The sequence below is a fragment of the Salvelinus fontinalis genome, chromosome 28 (assembly GCF_029448725.1).
Source record: "Salvelinus fontinalis isolate EN_2023a chromosome 28, ASM2944872v1, whole genome shotgun sequence".
Taxonomy (NCBI): Eukaryota; Metazoa; Chordata; class Actinopteri; order Salmoniformes; family Salmonidae; genus Salvelinus; species Salvelinus fontinalis.
In genome coordinates this window covers 36,038,008-36,057,832 of record NC_074692.1, presented here as the reverse complement: position 1 = coordinate 36,057,832, position 19,825 = coordinate 36,038,008, and the positions used below count along the sequence as shown (strand labels likewise).

At 43.5% G+C, this 19,825-nt stretch overlaps 2 protein-coding genes across 2 annotated transcripts in view; one reads left to right on the top strand and one right to left on the bottom strand.

The window, feature by feature from the left end:
• The window catches only part of LOC129826645 (uncharacterized), a 53,223-nt gene extending 51,745 nt beyond the window's left edge, over positions 1-1,478 (bottom strand). Inside the window, exon 1 of the mRNA XM_055887599.1 lies at positions 1,338-1,478. The gene's annotated coding sequence lies outside the window, so the exon portion shown is untranslated. The remainder of the gene's footprint in view (positions 1-1,337) is intronic.
• hmgcra (3-hydroxy-3-methylglutaryl-CoA reductase a) lies at positions 378-16,483 on the top strand. The gene is made up of 20 exons (XM_055887601.1): positions 378-630; positions 2,662-2,858; positions 3,756-3,867; positions 4,472-4,559; positions 4,983-5,067; positions 5,275-5,380; positions 5,520-5,626; positions 6,607-6,726; positions 6,890-7,053; positions 7,262-7,527; positions 8,082-8,263; positions 10,688-10,882; positions 11,086-11,244; positions 11,436-11,593; positions 11,938-12,043; positions 12,254-12,424; positions 12,882-13,022; positions 13,338-13,496; positions 14,212-14,366; positions 14,954-16,483. The coding sequence occupies exons 2-20, from the start codon at positions 2,694-2,696 to the stop codon at positions 15,009-15,011; spliced, it is 2,697 nt and encodes an 898-aa protein (XP_055743576.1). The 5' UTR covers positions 378-630; positions 2,662-2,693; the 3' UTR covers positions 15,012-16,483.
• The last annotated feature ends 3,342 nt before the right edge of the window (positions 16,484-19,825 follow it).

Genomic DNA, 19,825 nt, shown 5'->3' with positions numbered 1-19,825 from the left:
TGACCTTGACATTTTCAAATAAAAAAAATTCTTCAAAGTAATAAAAAAATCGACTAATTTTAATGATTAACTTTACACGAAAAACGTGTGCTCTTTCTTTGCATCACGTTTGAAATCAAAATGCCACACCAATTGAAAGGGAACGTCCAATGATGCTGAATCGCACCGCCTGTAGCCACTGCCTGTTTCCTAGTCCTCGCAGAAATTGGCCCGAGCGCCAGTGGTGAGATCACGCGTCCCCCCTCTGGACACGCCCCTAAGGACCGTCGCCTTGGAAACGAGGCGTGCCCAAAGCGTTCGTGGAGAAAATCTCCGATGCGATTGGCTAATGTATCGGATGACGCAATCCCATGCCATCTCTCCACGCTCATACAGTAGGAAGCCCGCTCTGTTGTCTCAGCCCGAAAGCTGTCTCTCAAGCGAGCACGACCATTTGGGAGCTTGTGTGCATGTAAATTATTTATTGTATCAATAAAAATATGCACACTGTATAGGCTAATCTGTACTCGGGCTCAAATTCATCTTCAGACAGAAACCGGGATTTAAAGCAAAGACGATCGGTTTTAAGCGAGGGTTGACATCGGCTTTTAACTGTATCCATTTAGCTGTCTTTGAGACTTTCTGACACAGGTAAGCAGTCTCCGATCCTATTGAACATGCTAGATATTTACACCTGTGTGGACTTGTGCCCAATATTTCCGCTGGATCGTTTTTTTCGCACCTATTTCTAAGGGTTGTTTAGCAAATTCTGGGATTGCACACACAGGCAGTCAGTGACATAGATATGGCTGCCATCTTCCCCTCTATTAGCAGTAGAGACATTATGTAATTAATATGTTAAAAACCTAACACCGGTATTACCGGTATCAAACGCCGCTATCACTAAGCCTACGATATGTTTTGCAATACATGGTTTGTTGGTCAGAAAATGCATGCACAGACTACAACATTCGTTATCTTGCATTTGTAGCACACCCCTTTAGAACGCTCGCTCTAGTACCGAATACGATACCGTTTTTTGTAGGATAGATATAACTGTCTCCTTGTAGCCCAGACTATACTATAGTATAGCTACAGCAGATAGAGCCGTCTCCTTGTAGCCCAGACTATAATATAGTATAGCTACAGCAGATAGAGCCGTCTCCTTGTAGCCCAGACTATACTATAGTATAGCTACAGCAGATAGAGCCGACTCCTTGTAGCCCAGACTATACTATAGTATAGCTACAGCAGATAGAGCCGACTCCTTGTAGCCCAGACTATAATATAGTATAGCTACAGCAGATAGAGCTGTCTCCGTATAGCCTACTGTATTTGCTGTGGCTGGTGTTTCTTACATTTTTAGTTAGCGATGATAGACAGCGACTGTTCTCGCTCTGTCATGGTCGGATGATGTTTGAATTGCATCCATGATGATGCCTATGATGAGGCCATTAGCGTCCCTTTCTTATTGGTTGATGCTGCCAGCCGGTTTCTAAGGTGTGTCTGCCGCTGACTCGTTCAGTCAACGTCATAAGTCGCTCTGGTGAAACTTGCTGTAAACCTTATTATACATTATAAAAATCAGTTTATTTTGGTTAATGCTGTGTTTTATAAACTTGTTGATCAAGGTTGTGATACTGTTTATTTTATTTTTTATTTTTTTTACATCTTATTGAAATCGTAAAGGTTTAATTTGTCATGTTTCTGCTTTGGACTTCAACATATTGTTCACTCATAGCTTCCAGAGAATTGCCTATTTTTTTTAAACTGAACTTAAAGATGGACAAGTATTTCCTAAATTCCTCTTGCATCATCAGAAAGCGTAGATAGCTTAATCCCTGTCCTCTCCTATGCATCACGACACCATACAGTCAGTACCCTATAGGTATATAGGCAGTGTAAGTGTATAGTACACTACACAAATTGTAAAGAAAGGTTTCGGTGTATATATGAGAATATTTGGTATAGTAAATAGAGTGGCTGAAACTCAGCTGATGTTTTTTTTCCGTAAACAAATGTCCAATCTGTCCAGTCAGTGTGTGTGATTGAGATACTACATCAGATACAGCCTATTGTTGTATGACCAATAAAGGCTAATAATAATTAGCTAATATAGGCTACTGTATTTGACTCACATATGTAGTGTAACCACGTGTCTGACTCTGAAACTATCTCAGACTTCATTTCTTGTTCATGAGTAGGCGAATTGGGAACTTGGAAAGTAGCACCGTTCTGTGATTTTTGACAAATGGGCTCGGTCTGGTCTCCACCCTGGTTTGAGTCAGTGTTTCTGTATGGGTTACTCTACTCTCTCCCTTCCAGGAAGTCTTCCTCCTCTGTTGGCTTTGTCATCGTCACCACAGTACAAAGATGAAAGAGCACATCAGTTCAACTAATAGATGACTACCCTATAAAGTTGAAGGGACACTGCGGTCCAAAATAAAATAAAAATACTAGCTATTTTTCTGGTCATTTGTCAACATTGCTGTTGGTGTTTCTATCCTCTCAGTGACTTTAAACATTTCGACACTAAGCTTTAGTACTGTTAGTATTTGATCTCGTACATAGGTTGCCACAAAACAAAATACTACTCTTCTCTTCTAGGATGCCACTCTCTGTTGCCTCTGTCAGAGTTGGAGTGCTGGGAGTATCAGTCTTTCTTTTTGTCTTTTTCTAAAGCACATTCACCGTCCCCCAACCCCAGCCCCACCATGCTGACTGGTCTGTTCCGTATGCACGGCATGCTGGTGGCCTCCCACCCCTGGGAGGTGATCGTAGGCACTGTCACCCTCACCATCTGCATGATGTCCATGAACATGTTCACCGGCAACGACCAGATATGTGGCTGGAACTACGACTGCCCCAAAATGGAGGAGGTACGGAACCCGGATGGATGGATAATACTGTGGGGGGGGTGCTGGAGGGGATACCTAGTCAGTTTCAAAAACCAAGTGTATTCAACTGAAATGTGTCTTCCGCATTTAACCCAACCCCTCTGAATCAGAGAGGGGGGGCTGCCTTAATTGATGTCATCGGCACCCGGGGAGCAGTTGTTGTTTGGGGTTAACTGCCTTGCTCAAGGGCAGCGAGGCAGATTTTTCCACCTTGCCAGCTCGAGCATTCTAACCAGCAACCTTTCAGTTACTGTCTGAATCGCTCTTAACCGATAGGCTACCTGCCGCCTCATAGAGCCATAGACTTATGTAAGAAGGGAGGAACAGAGCTAGGAGGGATGGATTTAATATGGGGGAGAAGGAAAGGGTTGAGGCATAGAGGGGTAAAGGGGTGAGGGGGGTGGGAGGAGGAGTGAAGGCCTTTGTCGTCTCTGCACCGTATCGGGACATTCTTAAACTATAACTTATAAGAACTATCGAGGCTACAAGGGCTCCTAGCAACCTAGCCCAGGGGCCTATACTGTACTGTACACTTTCACCTGGTTACCATATATGGTTTGGACGGTACGTACACGCTACTCTTCATTGAGTACAAGTAGGACAACTAACAAAAGGTAGCTTGTTCACGGTACATGAGAATGCCATTTTAACTTGAGTCAAATACATTTGATTTAAAGTGCATTTTTCATGGGTCACATGTTTTACACGTCCATCAACTTGTCTATTTTACAACATACAGTAGTTAGGCCTACTTTCTGTTCATAGTACTTTTAGTTCCTTGAGTTAATCATCAGCGTTTCCTTTAGTGATTTTAAAAAAAAAGAAGACTTTTATGATTGACTTATTTCATTGATTATGTTGTCTCTGCCTCGCTTTCAGCTGGTTCTAAGCAGTGACATCATCATTCTGACCATCACACGGTGCATAGCCATCGTGTACATCTACTTCCAGTTCCAAAATCTACGGCAACTAGGTTCCAAATATATTCTTGGTGAGCATTTACTGTAAAAAATCCTGTAAATATACTGTAAAATATACTGTAAAATACACGGTCAAATGAATCTTGCAAGTGACATAAAATATATTCTAGGATAAAATATATTCTAGGTCAGCATTTGTTTATACTGTAAAGATACTGTAAATACTATGTACTGTAAACTTTACACTTACACTTTAAAGTAATGTAAATGTAGCGTGTTAATCTAAAGTGAAATATATTACGATATCAAAATATATTCTAGGCAAGCATTGTCATTCAGGGCAAGCAATATTCAGTTAAATATACTGTATTATAAACGGGTCGTTCAAGCCCTAGATGCTGACTGGCTGAAAGCCGTGTTATATGAGACAATATACCACAGGTATGACACAAAACGACTTGTTTACTGTTCTAATTACAATGGTAACCTGTTTATAATAGCAATAAGGTTTGTGGTATGTGGCCAATATATCACGGCTAAGGCCTGTGTCCAGTCACTCCGCGTTGCAGAGTATAACACCCCCCCCCCCCCCCTTCCCCCAGGCATTACTTAAATATATACTGTACATTTGAATCCAACCAGTTGCATTTCTTACAATATCAACTTTGTTTTTAGGTATCGCTGGACTATTCACCATATTCTCCAGCTTCGTATTCAGTACTGTCGTGATTCACTTCCTGGATAAAGAGCTCACTGGCCTCAAGTAAGTAAACCCATAGAACAGTGCAATACACAATGTTTCTGTCACTATTGATGTTGTATGTTGACTGTTCCCAAGCATCCACACATTGCTCCATGTTTAGACACGGTTACAGGAGGCTCTATACTGTTTTTCAGTGAATGTATGAGTCTCTTTGGATAAAAACATCTGATAAGTGGTTTATGTTATAAGACATGTTAATACACTCTGAGCCTCAATTTTCCTCTTTAGTGTTGGATTAGTTGGCCTACTGTAATATCACCAAGATTTGTAATGGAGGTTATTTAACCATTTGTCTAATTACTATAGAGGAGAGACAGAGAGAGGGTTTCCTGTTGCCATCTACTGTTGTGCTCCGTTCAGTACTACTGTAGCTCTTCAGAAAATGTTTGAGTCTCACACACAGTCGTTCATGTTGTTCTCCAGTGAGGCCTTACCTTTCTTCCTGCTTCTAATCGACCTCTCCAAAGCATGCGCTCTCGCCAAGTACGCACTCAGCTCTAACTCACAGGTACATGTCACTTCATACTCCCCGTGGAAACAGTAGTAATATACAATACGTTATTTTGTTATTATACAGCTGTTATATGCTTTTTGTAACACATTTTTTTGTTGTGATAGCGACACTCTGTAGTAGTGACCCGTGTTGAAAAGGCTTTAAAGGTTTCATAAATCCGTTTTGATAAATGTATTAATGAATTGATTCCCTGTGTAACAGGACGAGGTGCGCGACAACATCGCCCGTGGCATGGCAGTCCTGGGGCCCACGTTCACTCTGGATGCCCTGGTGGAATGCCTGGTGATCGGGGTGGGCACCATGTCAGGTATGGAAGGGAGCATGGAGCACCAGAGTCCATATATAGTGTAGTAAATTTGACCAGAGTTGGCTGTACAGGGAATATAATATAATTTTGGATGCAGTATTCCAGGTTTGATTGGTTGATGGACTGATTGATCTTCCAGGTGTACGACAGTTGGAGATCATGTGTTGTTTTGGCTGCATGTCTGTCCTGGCCAACTACTTTGTCTTCATGACGTTCTTCCCTGCCTGCGTCTCCCTGGTCCTAGAGGTAAGGGTTAACACACACACACACACACACACACACACACACACACACACACACACACACACACAGACACACAGACACACAGACACACAGACACACAGACACACACGCATCCACAAATACACACACACAGCCACACAGACTCACACACACATCCACAAACACACACGGACACACACACACAGACACACACACAGATACACACAGCCACACACACAAACAGCCACACAGACTCACACAGACACACACACCCACACACGCACACACATACACACACACACACACACACACACACACACACACACACACACACACACACACACACACATCCACACACACATCCACATCCACACACACACACACACACACACACACACACACACACACACACACACACACACACACACACACACACACACACACACACACACATCCACAAACACACACACACATGTCAAATGAAATGGGTGTAAAATGAGAGATGTGGAAGGAAAGAAGAGCCATAGCATGAGTAGAAATCTAGACCAAATGCCTTTAAGCAACATGATGAGACCGACACTAAATGCCTTTAAGCAACATGATGAGACAGACACTAAATTCCTTTAAGCAACATGATGAGACCGACACTAAATTCCTTCAAGCAACATGATGAGACAGACACTAAATGCCTTTAGATGAGACAAACACTAAATGCCTTATAATGAGACAAACACTAATTGCCTTTTAGCAACACTGAGACAAACACTAAATGCCTTTAAATGAGACAAACACTAAATGCCTTTAAGCAACACTGAGACAGACACTAAATGCCTTTAAGCAACACTGAGACAGACTCAGTGCCTATGACAGGTTGTGTGTGTGTGTGTGTGTGTGTGTGTGTGTGTATATATTCTGACGTGTGTGTGTGTGTGTGTGTGTGTGTGTGTATATTCTGACTTGTGTGTGTGTGGATACTGACCTGTGTGTGTGTGTTCTCTCTTCAGCTGTCCAGGGAGAGTCAGGAGGGTCACCCCATCTGGCAGCTGGGCCACTTCTCCCGCGTGATGGAGGAAGAGGAGGATAACAAGCCCAACCCTGTCACCCAGAGAGTCAAGATGATCATGGTAAGACTACACCTGTGTGTGTGTGTGTGTGTGTGTGTGTGTGTGTGTGTGTGTGTGTGTGTGTGTGTGTGTGTGTGTGTGTGTGTGTGTGTGTGTGTGTGTGTGTGTGTGTGTGTGTGTGTGTGTGTGTGTGTGTGTGTTAACGTTGCTGTTTGCTCTCCAGTCTCTGGGCCTGGTAATGGTGCACGCCCACAGCCGTTGGATCGCCGACCCTCTCTCCCTCAACTCCAACCTGGACGTCTCCCAGGTGGACTCCATGTCCCTGGACAACCATTTACCCAAGAGGATCGACCCCGAGAGACCCCTCTGGCAGTTCTACATGTCAAGGTGAGTTCTACCTGGAATTTTTATTCACTTCTGGAAATGACGAAATTTAAATGGAATTGATTCCACCCCTGGACTGTGACTTGACCAATCAGTTTCAACAGTGAAATGTAAATGTATGTGACATTTATTAAAGTACAATCCAATATTCTCTTCTGTTATTTAATCTGTTGTTTTATTCTTGTTCTCCCTCCGTCGGTTGTGTCCCCAGGTTGGCCAGCATGGATATAGAGCAGGTGATCTGTCTGGGTCTGGCCCTGCTGCTGGCCGTCAAGTATATCTTCTTTGAACAAGTAGAGCATGAGTCTACCCTGTCTCTGAAGAGCCCCCTGTCCCAGGGGCCCGACCGTGCTCCCCGCTGGAGCACAGACCAGTGCTGCAGGAAGGAGGTTGCCCCTCCCCGCCCCCCCAAATCCCCCCTCAGGACCGCCACCCCCACACCCCCCGCCCTGGCTGAGGCCACCAAGGAGGAGAGAGGTACGGCAGGGAGGAACAAGACGTGGTGTACAGTGGTGGTCTGGAAAGGACTGCGAGAAATGCGTTGATGAGAAATGCATTCGTATAAGCTGGTAGCGTAGCTAGCATACAGAAATCGATGGAGGTAGTCAGTCGTTTTTAACTAATGCAGTTGATTGGTGACGATAACATGAACATGTATTGAGGTTGACATCTATACAGCATTATACTCCGGTTTTTATCCCATCATAGCGTTAAGTACACATATATACAGTAGCCAAATGTAGGTTAATTCTGCTGGGGTGCAATGAGGAGATTCAGGATCTTTCCCCCAGCCGTTTCCATGGCAAAACCATTTGTTTTGGTCGAGTTCCATTGACCTCTTTCCTGCATCAATACATTCCTTACGGTGCTGTCTAGCTCTAGAGTAGATCTCAACAAGGTGAAACTCTCTCAGCCTTTAGGGCTTTGCTCTGAACCCGTTGGTTAACTTAATTATCGTTCCTTTCCGTCCCTCTTTTTCCCCCTCCTCCCCTCCTCCCCTCTCCCTCCTCCCCCCTCCCTCCTCACCCTAGCCGAGGTGATCCGGCCGCTGCCTACCCCGACCACCGAACCCCAGCCCACCTTCCGTCTGGGCTCTATGGAGGAGGAGAGAGAGAGCCAGGCGGAGTGCCCCAGAGCAGAACCCTCTCAGCCCAGCCTACCCTCAGACCCCAGACCATTGGAGGAGTGCCTGACCATCCTGAAAAACCCTGAGGTATGGTGGGATGTACACGTACATAGTCCACATGCACATGCACGCACGCACACTCACATACACACACACCGTTTACAACCAGGGCTATGGTCAATTACAGTCATTTTCAGTGCAGAATGGACTGTATTATGTATGATAAGTCACTCTGGATAAGATGGACTGAAATGTAATGTAATGAAATGTAATGCAGAACTGATCCCCTGTTTCACAATGTCAATCCAACGACAGTTTCTATGGTGTCCACCTGTAGGAGTATTGTATGTCTGTGCAGTAACAACCCCTTGCTATGGTCGATGGGTTTAACTATATCCCTAATGAGCTTAACTCACTTTACTCATTCACTTAGGCTCAACCTATTAGAGCAGGACAGTAATAGAGGACGTACATTCAGTGACTCCATCGTCGGACGCTCACCTGATCTACCTGTGACCCAGTGGAGGCTGGTGGGGAGAGAACATAGAGGTTCCTTTCCAGCCATTACAATGAGCCCGTCCTCCTATTTTAACGTTGTGGGGGGCAATGAGGAGATTTGGGATGTTTCCCACTCAGTATCTTTACCCCACTTGTTTCCATGGCATTTCCAATGTTTTGGACCTCTTTACCACATCTATCAGAGGTAGATCAGGTCACCTGACCTACCTGTGACCCATCGCCACTGAGTCAGAACTGTACAATTGAAAACCACAACTGTCACGAGTGTCCGTCTGTCATGTGTGAGATATGATAATTTTAATTTTTTTTTTTATACTAATGTCACATGACAGTTAAATCAAATAATTTTAGATTTAAGATCTAGATCTTAAATAGATCAGTCAGACGATGGGTCACAGGTAGATCAGGTGACCGTCAGACGATGGGTCACAGGTAGATCAGGTGACCGTCAGACGATAGGTCACAGGTAGATCAGGTTACCGTCAGACGATGGAGTCACAGGTAGATCAGGTGACCGTCAGACGATGGAGTCACAGGTAGATCAGGTGACCGTCAGACGATAGGTCACAGGTAGATCAGGTGACCGTCAGACGATAGGTCACAGGTAGATCAGGTGACCGTCAGACGATAGGTCACAGGTAGATCAGGTGACCGTCAGACGATAGGTCACAGGTAGATCAGGTGACCGTCAGACGATAGGTCACAGGTAGATCAGGTGACCGTCAGACGATGGGTCACAGGTAGATCGGGTGACCGTCAGACGATGGGTCACAGGTAGATCGGGTGACCGTCAGACGATAGGTCACAGGTAAATCGGGTGACCGTCAGGCGATAGGTCACAGGTAAATCGGGTGACCGTCAGACGATAGGTCACAGGTAGATCGGGTGACCGTCAGACGATAGGTCACAGGTAGATCGGGTGACCGTCAGACGATAGGTCACAGGTAGATCGGGTTACCGTCAGACGATAGGTCACAGGTAGATCGGGTGACCGTCAGACGATAGGTCACAGGTAGATCGGGTGACCGTCAGACGATAGGTCACAGGTAGATCAGGTGACCGTCAGACGATAGGTCACAGGTAGATCAGGTGACCGTCAGACGATAGGTCACAGGTAGATCGGGTGACCGTCAGACGATAGGTCACAGGTAGATCGGGTGACCGTCAGACGATAGGTCACAGGTTGATCAGGAGACCGTCAGACGATAGGTCACAGGTAGATCGGGTGACCGTCAGACGATAGGTCACAGGTAGATCGGGTGACCGTCAGACGATAGGTCACAGGTAGATCGGGTGACCGTCAGACGATAGGTCACAGGTAGATCGGGTGACCGTCAGACGATAGGTCACAGGTAGATCGGGTGACCGTCAGACGATAGGTCACAGGTAGATCGGGTGACCGTCAGACGATAGGTCACAGGTAGATCGGGTGACCGTCAGACGATAGGTCACAGGTAGATCGGGTTACCGTCAGACGATAGGTCACAGGTAGATCGGGTGACCGTCAGACGATAGGTCACAGGTAGATCGGGTGACCGTCAGACGATAGGTCACAGGTAGATCGGGTGACCGTCAGACGATAGGTCACAGGTAGATCGGGTGACCGTCAGACGATAGGTCACAGGTAGATCGGGTGACCGTCAGACGATAGGTCACAGGTAGATCGGGTGACCGTCAGACGATAGGTCACAGGTAGATCGGGTGACTTTAGCTACACGTGCTGTAATGTTTGTTACCCAGATGTCACTGTACTGTAACTTTAAATGTTTGCACGCAGAAAGACCACTTGGCCACGGTTTCTGAATAATTCAGATTTTTCAATGTTATTACATACATTTCTTATCACCAAGATCCATTGCATTGTATAATACTCGAGACTGTTTAAAAAGTGCTTTATACATGCGGTTCATTGGGTTTCATTGCATACTGCTGTACACAGAGTGTGTGTGTGTTAGTATTTGAGTTGACAAAGTCTCTGTGTGTCCTCCATAGATGGGAGCCCGATTCCTGAGCGATGATGAGGTGGTGGTTCTGGTCAACTCTAAACACATCCCTTCCTACAAGCTGGAGGCCATGATGGAGAGACCAGAGAGAGGGGTATCCATCCGGAGACACATGATCTCCTCCAAGCTCCCCAACTCCTCTGCCCTCTCCTCTCTGCCATACCTAGACTACGACTACTCTAAGGTGAGGATTTCTAGGCTTTTGTCTGAAGTTGTTGTGTTATTGATACAGGATGTACACCCAAAGGGCATTAAGACATCAATGCTTGATGCACAAAACAGTCATTCAGTTATTTGTTTGTATTTGCATAACCACCACACATACAGTACACGATGTAACGTTGATGGAAACTGAAAAACAATCTTTGTTGATGTTTTGGTTGCCAGGTGATGGGGACCTGCTGTGAGAATGTGATTGGATACATGCCCATTCCAGTAGGCGTGGCCGGGCCTCTTCACCTCGATGGGAAGCAGTTCCAGGTCCCCATGGCGACCACAGAAGGCTGCCTGGTGGCTAGCACCAACCGGGGCTGTCGTGCTATCTCCGTGAGTTACAGTGTTATATACTGTAATACAGCATACTGCACTAGACAATGGTAGAAGTACTGTATACCAGTAACTACATATGGAAGTATATATTAAACAGTACTACTAGGAATATTTCAGTGAAGTAGCTGTATCCAGTCTATGACCACCCTGACCTTTCCTTAACCTTTGCCCCCTCTCCTCTCCCCCAGTTGGGTGGTGGTGCCAGCAGTCGTATCCTGGCGGACGGGATGACCCGGGGTCCTGTGATTAGGTGCCCGTCGGCCTGCCTGGCTGCAGAGGTCAAGGGCTGGCTGGAGAGCACCGACGGATTCCAGGCCATCAAGGACGCCTTCGACCACACCAGCAGGTCAGAGGTCAAACTGTCTGGAATAAAAATACTTTAGATTTAGGGGATATTGAGGAGGAGTGTCTCAGTTATAGAAATAGAATATAGGTGGAGTCTGTTATATAGAATGTGGGTGGAGTCTGATATGTGGAATCTGTTATATAGAATGTGGGTGGAGTCTGTTATATAGAGTGTGGTGGAGTCTGTTATATAGAAATATATATATATATATATATATTTATATGATAGAAATGTAATTATTTTATAGCTCGGTCCACTCTATATGTTCTATTTCTATGGTCAACATTTGAAAACAGTTGTGAAGAGAGAAGACTGATGGCCTCGTCTTTTGGTTGTGTTTCCAGGTTTGCTCGTCTGCAGAAGCTCATGATTGGTCTCGCTGGTAGAAACCTTTACATCCGCTTCCAGTCCAGAACAGGAGACGCCATGGGAATGAACATGATCTCTAAGGTGTGCGTGCATACTGCGAGCAAATGTGTGTGTTAGACATGTAATGTGTGTGACTATCATGTGTCATGTTAATTAGCTGGTTATTGTCTCCCGGTGTGTGTTGCTCTGTATATGTCCTGTGTGTGTGTGTGTGTGTGTGTGTGTGTGTGTGTGTGTGTGTGTGTGTGTGTTGCTCTGTGTGTAACCAGCATTGTCTCTCTATCTCGTCAGGGAACAGAGCAGGCTCTGGCCAGGTTACAGGAGCAGTATCCTGAGCTGGTGGTTCTGGCAGTCAGTGGGAACTACTGCACCGACAAGAAGCCTGCAGCCATCAACTGGATCGAGGGCCGGGGAAAGTCTGCTGTGTGCGAGGCCACCATCCCAGCTAAAGTGGTCAGAGAGGTACACCACTTTATACAGTTCAAGCTTTTTTTCTTTTGTTTTCTTTTTTTCATTCAAAATGTAATATTGATCGTCATTCCAGACCTAGGGCAAATACATATGTCGTATTTGAAAGTATTTGAGGTGTGCTTAATTTAGCTAAGAGTTTGCACTCTATGGGAAATTCCATTGGTTCTATTGAACCAGTCAAACTACATCAAGCAAAGCTCAAATATTTGACATTATGTATTTGACCCATGTCCGAGCCGATCTACGCACTGTGTTTCTATGTCCGAGCCGATCTATGCACCGTGTTTCTATGTCCGAGCCGATCTATGCACCGTGTTTCTATGTCCGAGCCGATCTATGCACCGTGGTTCTATGTCCGAGCCGATCTATGCACCGTGTTTCTATGTCCGAGCCGATCTATGCTTTGTGTTTCTATGTCTTGAGTGTATATTCCCTGTCTATCTACCAGGTGTTGAAGACCAGCACGGAAGCCCTGGTTGATGTCAACATTAACAAGAACCTAGTAGGATCAGCCATGGCTGGAAGCATCGGTGGCTACAATGCCCACGCAGCCAACCTAGTTGCGGCCATCTACATCGCCTGTGGCCAGGTAAAAGAAGAACAGGATCTGTCTTTTCAAACGGGGATAGTTTAGCCTCATTGGATAAATGTTTAAAGTAGGAAGAATTGTACATGTATTTTGTTACATAATGTACATGGAGATATTAACATAGCTTTTTAGTCCTGAACTATAAAGCTATGTTTAATGTGTTAGGACTAGGCTAAATCTGGGTCCGGGAAACCTGCCCTATAAATGCTTTTAAATATGAATATGTGGAATATGTGTAATCTGGGTCCAGGAAACAAGTCCATAAGGTAACAAACTTTTCGTCGGGGCACTAACCGAGTCACCTATCTCTTTTAGGACCCAGCCCAGACGGTGGGTAGCAGTAACTGCATCACTCTGATGGAGACGTCAGGGCCTACAGGAGAAGACCTCTACATCAGCTGTACCATGCCTTCCATAGAGCTGGGTACTGTAGGAGGAGGAACCATCCTGGCACCACAGCAAGCCTGTCTGCAGGTAGGAACACACACACACACACAACAGTATCTAGACTAGACTACAATATTATATAGATTGGAATATTAATGTATTGTGTACATGAGTGTTACATTCCATAAAAGAACCTCATAGCAGACATACATTTATCTATGAATAATGTGTGAAACGTATAAGCAAAACATTAAAAGCTCTACCTAAATACATAAACACACAGTAAATAGTTGTGTCTGCTGCAGAAGATCACTGTCCAATCAGTAAATAGTTGTGTCTGCTACAGAAGATCACTGTCCAATCAGTAAATAGTTGTGTCTGCTACAGAAAATCACTGTCCAATCAGTAAATAGTTGTGTCTGCTGCAGAAGATCACTGTCCAATCAGTAAATAGTTGTGTCTGCTGCAGAAGATCACTGTCCAATCAGTAAATAGTTGTGTCTGCTGCAGAAGATCACTGTCCAATCAGTAAATAGTTGTGTCTGCTACAGAAGATCACTGTCCAATCAGTAAATAGTTGTGTCTGCTACAGAAAATCACTGTCCAATCAGTAAATAGTTGTGTCTGCTGCAGAAGATCACTGTCCAATCAGTAAATAGTTGTGTCTGCTGCAGAAGATCACTGTCCAATCAGTAAATAGTTGTGTCTGCTGCAGAAGATCACTGTCCAATCAGTGAGTGTGAGATGGTTGGCCTGCCCCTCAATGTCTTCATGTGATTCCACTCCCACTGTGTTGCTGTAGATGCTGGGCGTACAAGGTGCTAGTCAGGAGTGCCCTGGGGAGAACGCCAGGCAGCTGGCCAGGGTGGTGTGTGGCACGGTGTTGGCCGGTGAGCTGTCGCTCATGGCTGCCCTCGCCGCCGGGCACCTCGTCAAGAGTCACATGACCCACAACAGGTGAGGGTTAGGGATAGTGTGACGAGCGGTCTGTGGAGATGTAGCGATACAAATGGTTTTAATTGAAGTAGATAAAAGCGTGTCAGATCTCCACTCTACAGCGCCTTGGGAAAGTATTCAGACCTCTTAACTTTTTCCACATTTTGTTGCGTTACGTCCCCTCATCAATCTGCAAACAATACCCCATAATGACCATGCAAAAACATACATTGAAATTTTGCAAATTTATATAAAAATATTTAAAAAATTAAATATGACAGTTACATCAGACCCTTTACTCAGTATTTTGTTGAAGCGCCTTTAGCAGCGATTACAGCCTTGAATCTTCTTGTGTATGACGCTACAAGCTTGGCACACCTGTATTTGGGGAGTTTCTCCCATTCTTCTCTGCAGATCCTCTCAACTTCATTATGGGGTATTGTGTGTAGATTAATTTAATACATTTCAGAAGAAGACAAAACAAAATAACATAACAAAATATGGAGAAAGTGAAGGGGTCTGAATACTTTCCGAATGCACTATAGCTTAAATGTATCAATACTTTCTGTCATGTTTATGATGTCGAGTTTGTTAATTATTTTCTACAGGTCCAAGGTAAACCTGCAGGAAACAACCCCAGGTACCTGTACCAAGAAGGCATCTTGAGATGTTATGGATCATCATGGTTCTCTGGCTGTTGGGGTATAGAGAGGAGAGAGAGAGAGAGCCTGAGACCAACCCAACAGAACCGAGGACTTCTCTTCCCAGCACAATAGAAGGGCTAAGTCCCAAATGGCACCTTGTTCACATTGATAGGGCTCTAGTCAAAAGAAAGGGCACTAAAAAAGGAAATAGGATGCCATTTTGGACAAAGCCAAGAACAAGAAGCATCATGTCTGGACAGAAACACAGATACATATTGCATATTTAACACTATTTCATCATGTTTTTTAAAACATACTGTGATCCACTGTGTTCTCCTCCTCTAACATCAGTGTACTTATCACCATGCCTCATTGTGCTGGAAAGTGGAAACACAACGTCTGAAATCAGACAGATTTTCTCTCTGAGACTCTTCTCTGGAGTATTTTTGTATCGTGAATGAACTTTTTATTTTTTACTTTAAAGCAGTTGACTATGAAGACTTACTCATCACTGACATGTATATGTTAGCACCAGGCTTTGTTTTTTTATTACGCTTGGGTTGAAAGTTCGATGCCCGAAGCATTTTACTGGGTAGCTAAGAGTTGAGTATAGCCACAGCAGAAGTGTGACACAACGGTGTAGAGTTCTGTTAGCCTGGTCCCAGATCTGTTTGTGCTCTTGTCTAACTGTATTGTCATTGCCAAGCCAAGCATGTTTAGCATGACAATTCCATACGGAGTTGGCAAGAGAGCAGAACCAGACTGGCACCCAGGCTGGGTACCGTAACAGAACTCAAATTATAGATTGGCAAATGTCTTCAAAGAAACAACGACATTCAACGAAAGCTGGAGATTGTAAATGTGAAAAAAGTATACCCAAACGTCTTGATTAATGTACTTGCAAATTGTTTTAATTGCCAAATACAGCCTTCGTAACCTAGAAAAAGTAATTCCCTAAAAACAAAGCTTTAGCCTATTTCTCTTATAAGAACTTGAGTTGTAAACAGTGTGTAATGCTAGGGAGAAAATGTAAAGAGACATTTAGCACTTGTTAAGGTTCGAGAGACACTGGTGTGTATGCAGATGAAGGTGCTATAATAAGCGATGACGTTGGCTTTAGTAGGTAGATGGGCCGTTGTTACTGTGGAAAAGAACAATGTGAACAAGTGGCATTGACTGTACACGCAAGACAACTAACCGGTTTGACTTCAAATGTCTGCCACTCATAAAAATGGATGCCGCCTCCTGTGTAACGAGCGACAGTATGTACACTATGTTCTGTTTCAAACCCATGTCTTTGGATGGTCAGAAACGGTGGGGAAAGGGAAACCATTCATGGTTGATTGTGTGAGTCACAGACTGCTGGTTTGTCCACATTTCTAATGGCGAATGTGGAGATCTGATCTGAGCATTATACTTCTTTAGTCAATAATGCACATATATTTTGTAATAAAAAAAGGGAATTTACAATAAAAATGTACAATAGAAAACAAAGTTACAGTTTTTATTGACTTGTTGAACTGAAGATATGATCTTTAAATGTTGTGGCAACCACTGTATTTTAGGTTTGGCTAACTAAATAACTACTGTATTTTAGGTTCAACTAACTAAATAACTACTGTATTTTAGGTTTGGCTAACTAAATAACTGCTGTATTTTAGGTTTGGCTAACTAAATAACTGCTGTATTTTAGGTTTGGCTAACTAAATAACTGCTGTATTTTAGGTTTGGCTAACTAAATAACTACTGTATTTTAGGTTTGGCTAACTAAATAACTACTGTATTTTAGGTTTAACTAACTAAATAACTACTGTATTTGTCACGTTCCTGACCTGTTTTATGCTATTTTTGTATGTGTTTAGTTGGTCAGGGCGTGAGTTGGGGTGGGCATTCTATGTTTTGTGTTTCTATGGTTAGGTGGTTGGTAATTAGCCTTATATGGTTCTCAATCAGAGACAGGTGTTTGACTTTTCCTCTGATTGAGAATCATATAAAGGTAGGCTGTTCACACTGTTTGTTTGTGGGTGATTGTCTTCCGTGTCTGTGCACCACACGGGACTGTTTCGGTTTGTTTGTTCGTTTGTTGTAGTCTGTACCTGTTCGTGCGTTCTTCGTGTTACATGTAAGTTCTCATAGTTCAGGTCTGTCTACGTTTTCGTTTTGTTATTTTGTAATCATTTCAAGTGTTCTTCGTGTTTCGTCTTCGTCTGTCAATAAATCATTATGTATTCACAACCCGCTGCATTTTGGTCCTCCGATCCTTCTCTCCTCGTCCGAGGAGGAGGAAGAACTAGACAGTCGTTACAGTATTTTAGGTTTAACTAACTAAATAACTACTGTATTTTAGGTTCAACTAACTAAATAACTACTGTATTTTAGGTTCAACTAACTAAATAACTACTGTATTTTAGGTTTGGCTAACTAAATAACTACTGTATTTTAGGTTTAACTATACCATGATTATTGTCTTTGAAACTCGAAGGTATCAAGGTTTCTCTTCACAGACATCACGATGTCCACCAATGGGACAAAGGGTGTTTTAGTGAACCGTCAGCACTTAACTTTTCCAACCTCATGAGGAACCCCTGTTATTATCTAAGTCTACGGAAAAACCACTGTGTCCTAGTTGAATTCCACTTGAACAGGTTATTGCAGACTCAGTTCAACGTTGGGGGTCATAGCTGATAGCTCAATCAATATTTTAGCATGTGAATACTGTATGGGAACATAATGACCAGGCTTGGTGACCACACACACACACACACACAGTGAAGCTACTGTAAGCTACTGTCAGACACACAGGCAGAGCAGACCTGCTCTAGTAAAAGTGACTATTGAAACAGGATTAGAAAGCTGTTATTTCTTCCCCCCTTGACCCTAAACCCTGAATAGGGGCCGTCTGTATATATGGCTTTGAGGGCCGTTGGATTTCCACAGGGTTAAGGTTTCAGAATTCATCCTGAGTGATGTCACAATGGGAAGCCATCACCAGAGCGAGCGGCCAACCAATCAGCTCCAGGCTCATCACATCTCACCAGCACAGGGCCTGCTTATTGGCTGATTCTTCAGTGGGATGGCCACGGAAGGTTTATGAATAATGCAGTACTCATTACCTGCTTATAGGACTGTATCCCAAACGACACCCTATTACCTATAGGGCTCTGATCAAAAGTAGTGCACTATATAGGGAATATGGGTGTCATTTGGGACAAGTACATGGAGTCTGGCACTAAGCAACAGGACAGAACAGGGAGTGTCCCCTTAGGTCTGGAATAAGCACTGACTGCAGTCTCTATGTTCACAACTACAGTTCTTTACTTGACAGTACTTTGTGTAGATATATTTCATCATGGCTCTCTAGTCTAGTATTTTATGTGTACTACATTTTTACATTGACTGTCTTGTGTATGTTTTTTTACTCTCACAGAACATATTCCTATGTATGTATTCCGATACCTACAAATGGCCAAATAAACTTTGAACAGCAAATATGCATCACATGAAAATCTACTGTGGCTCTCTGTGAAGCTCTTTGAGAAAAAACTCTGTGAAGCTCTCTGTGAAATTTAAATAACATTTCAGCAGAGCACAATATACACTGAGTGTACAAAACATTAAGAACACTTGCTCTTTCCATGGCATAGACTGACCAGCTGAATCCAGTTGAAAGCTATGATCCCTTAATGATGTACCTTGTTAAATCCACTTCAATCAGTGTAGATGAATGGGAGGAGACAGGTTAAACAATTATTTTTAAGCCTTGAGACAATTGAGACATGTAGTTTGTGTCAAGAACTGCAACGCTGCTGGGTTTTTCACCCACAACAGTTTCCTGTGTGTATCAAGAACGATCCAGTATAACCAGGAGACAACCCTTCCTGATGTCACTTTACAGCAGTGGTGTAAAGTACTTAAGCAAAAATACTTTGAAAAACTACTTAAGTCGTTTTTGTGGGTATCTGTAACTTTTACTCCACAACATTCTTAAGGAAAATACTGTACGTTTTACTCCTTACGTTTTCCCTGACACCCAAAAGTACTCGTTACATTTTGAATGCTTAGCAGGACAGGAAAATGGTCCTATTCAAGCACTTATCAAGAGAACATTCCTGGTCATCTCTACTACCTCTGATGTGGCAGACTCACTAAACACACATGCTTTGTTTGTAAATGATGTTTGTGTTTGGAGTGTGCTCCTGGCTATCCGTAAATGTAAAAAAAAACAAGAAAATGGTGCCGTCTGATTTGCTTAATATAAAGAATGTGAAATCATTTATACTTTTACTTTTGATACTTAAGTATATTTAAAACGAAATACTTTTAGACTTTTACTCAAGTAGTATTTTACTGGTTGACTTTCACATTTACTTGAGTAATTTTCTACTAAGGTATCTTTACTTTTAAGTATGACAATGTGTACTTTTCCCACCAATGAGACAGTATAACCAGGAGACAACCCTTCCTGATGTCACTATACAGACAGTATAACCAGGAGACACACCCTTCCTGATGTCACTATACAGACAGTATAACCAGGAGACAACCCTTCCTGATGTCACTATACAGACAGTATAACCAGGAGACACACCCTTCCTGATGTCACTATACAGACAGTATAACCAGGAGACAACCCTTCCTGATGTCACTATACAGACAGTATAACCAGGAGACACACCCTTCCTGATGTCACTATACAGACAGTATAACCAGGAGACAACCCTTCCTGATGTCACTATACAGACAGTATAACCGGGAGACAACCCTTCCTGATGTCACTATACAGACAGTATAACCGGGAGACACACCCTTCCTGATGTCACTATACAGACAGTATAA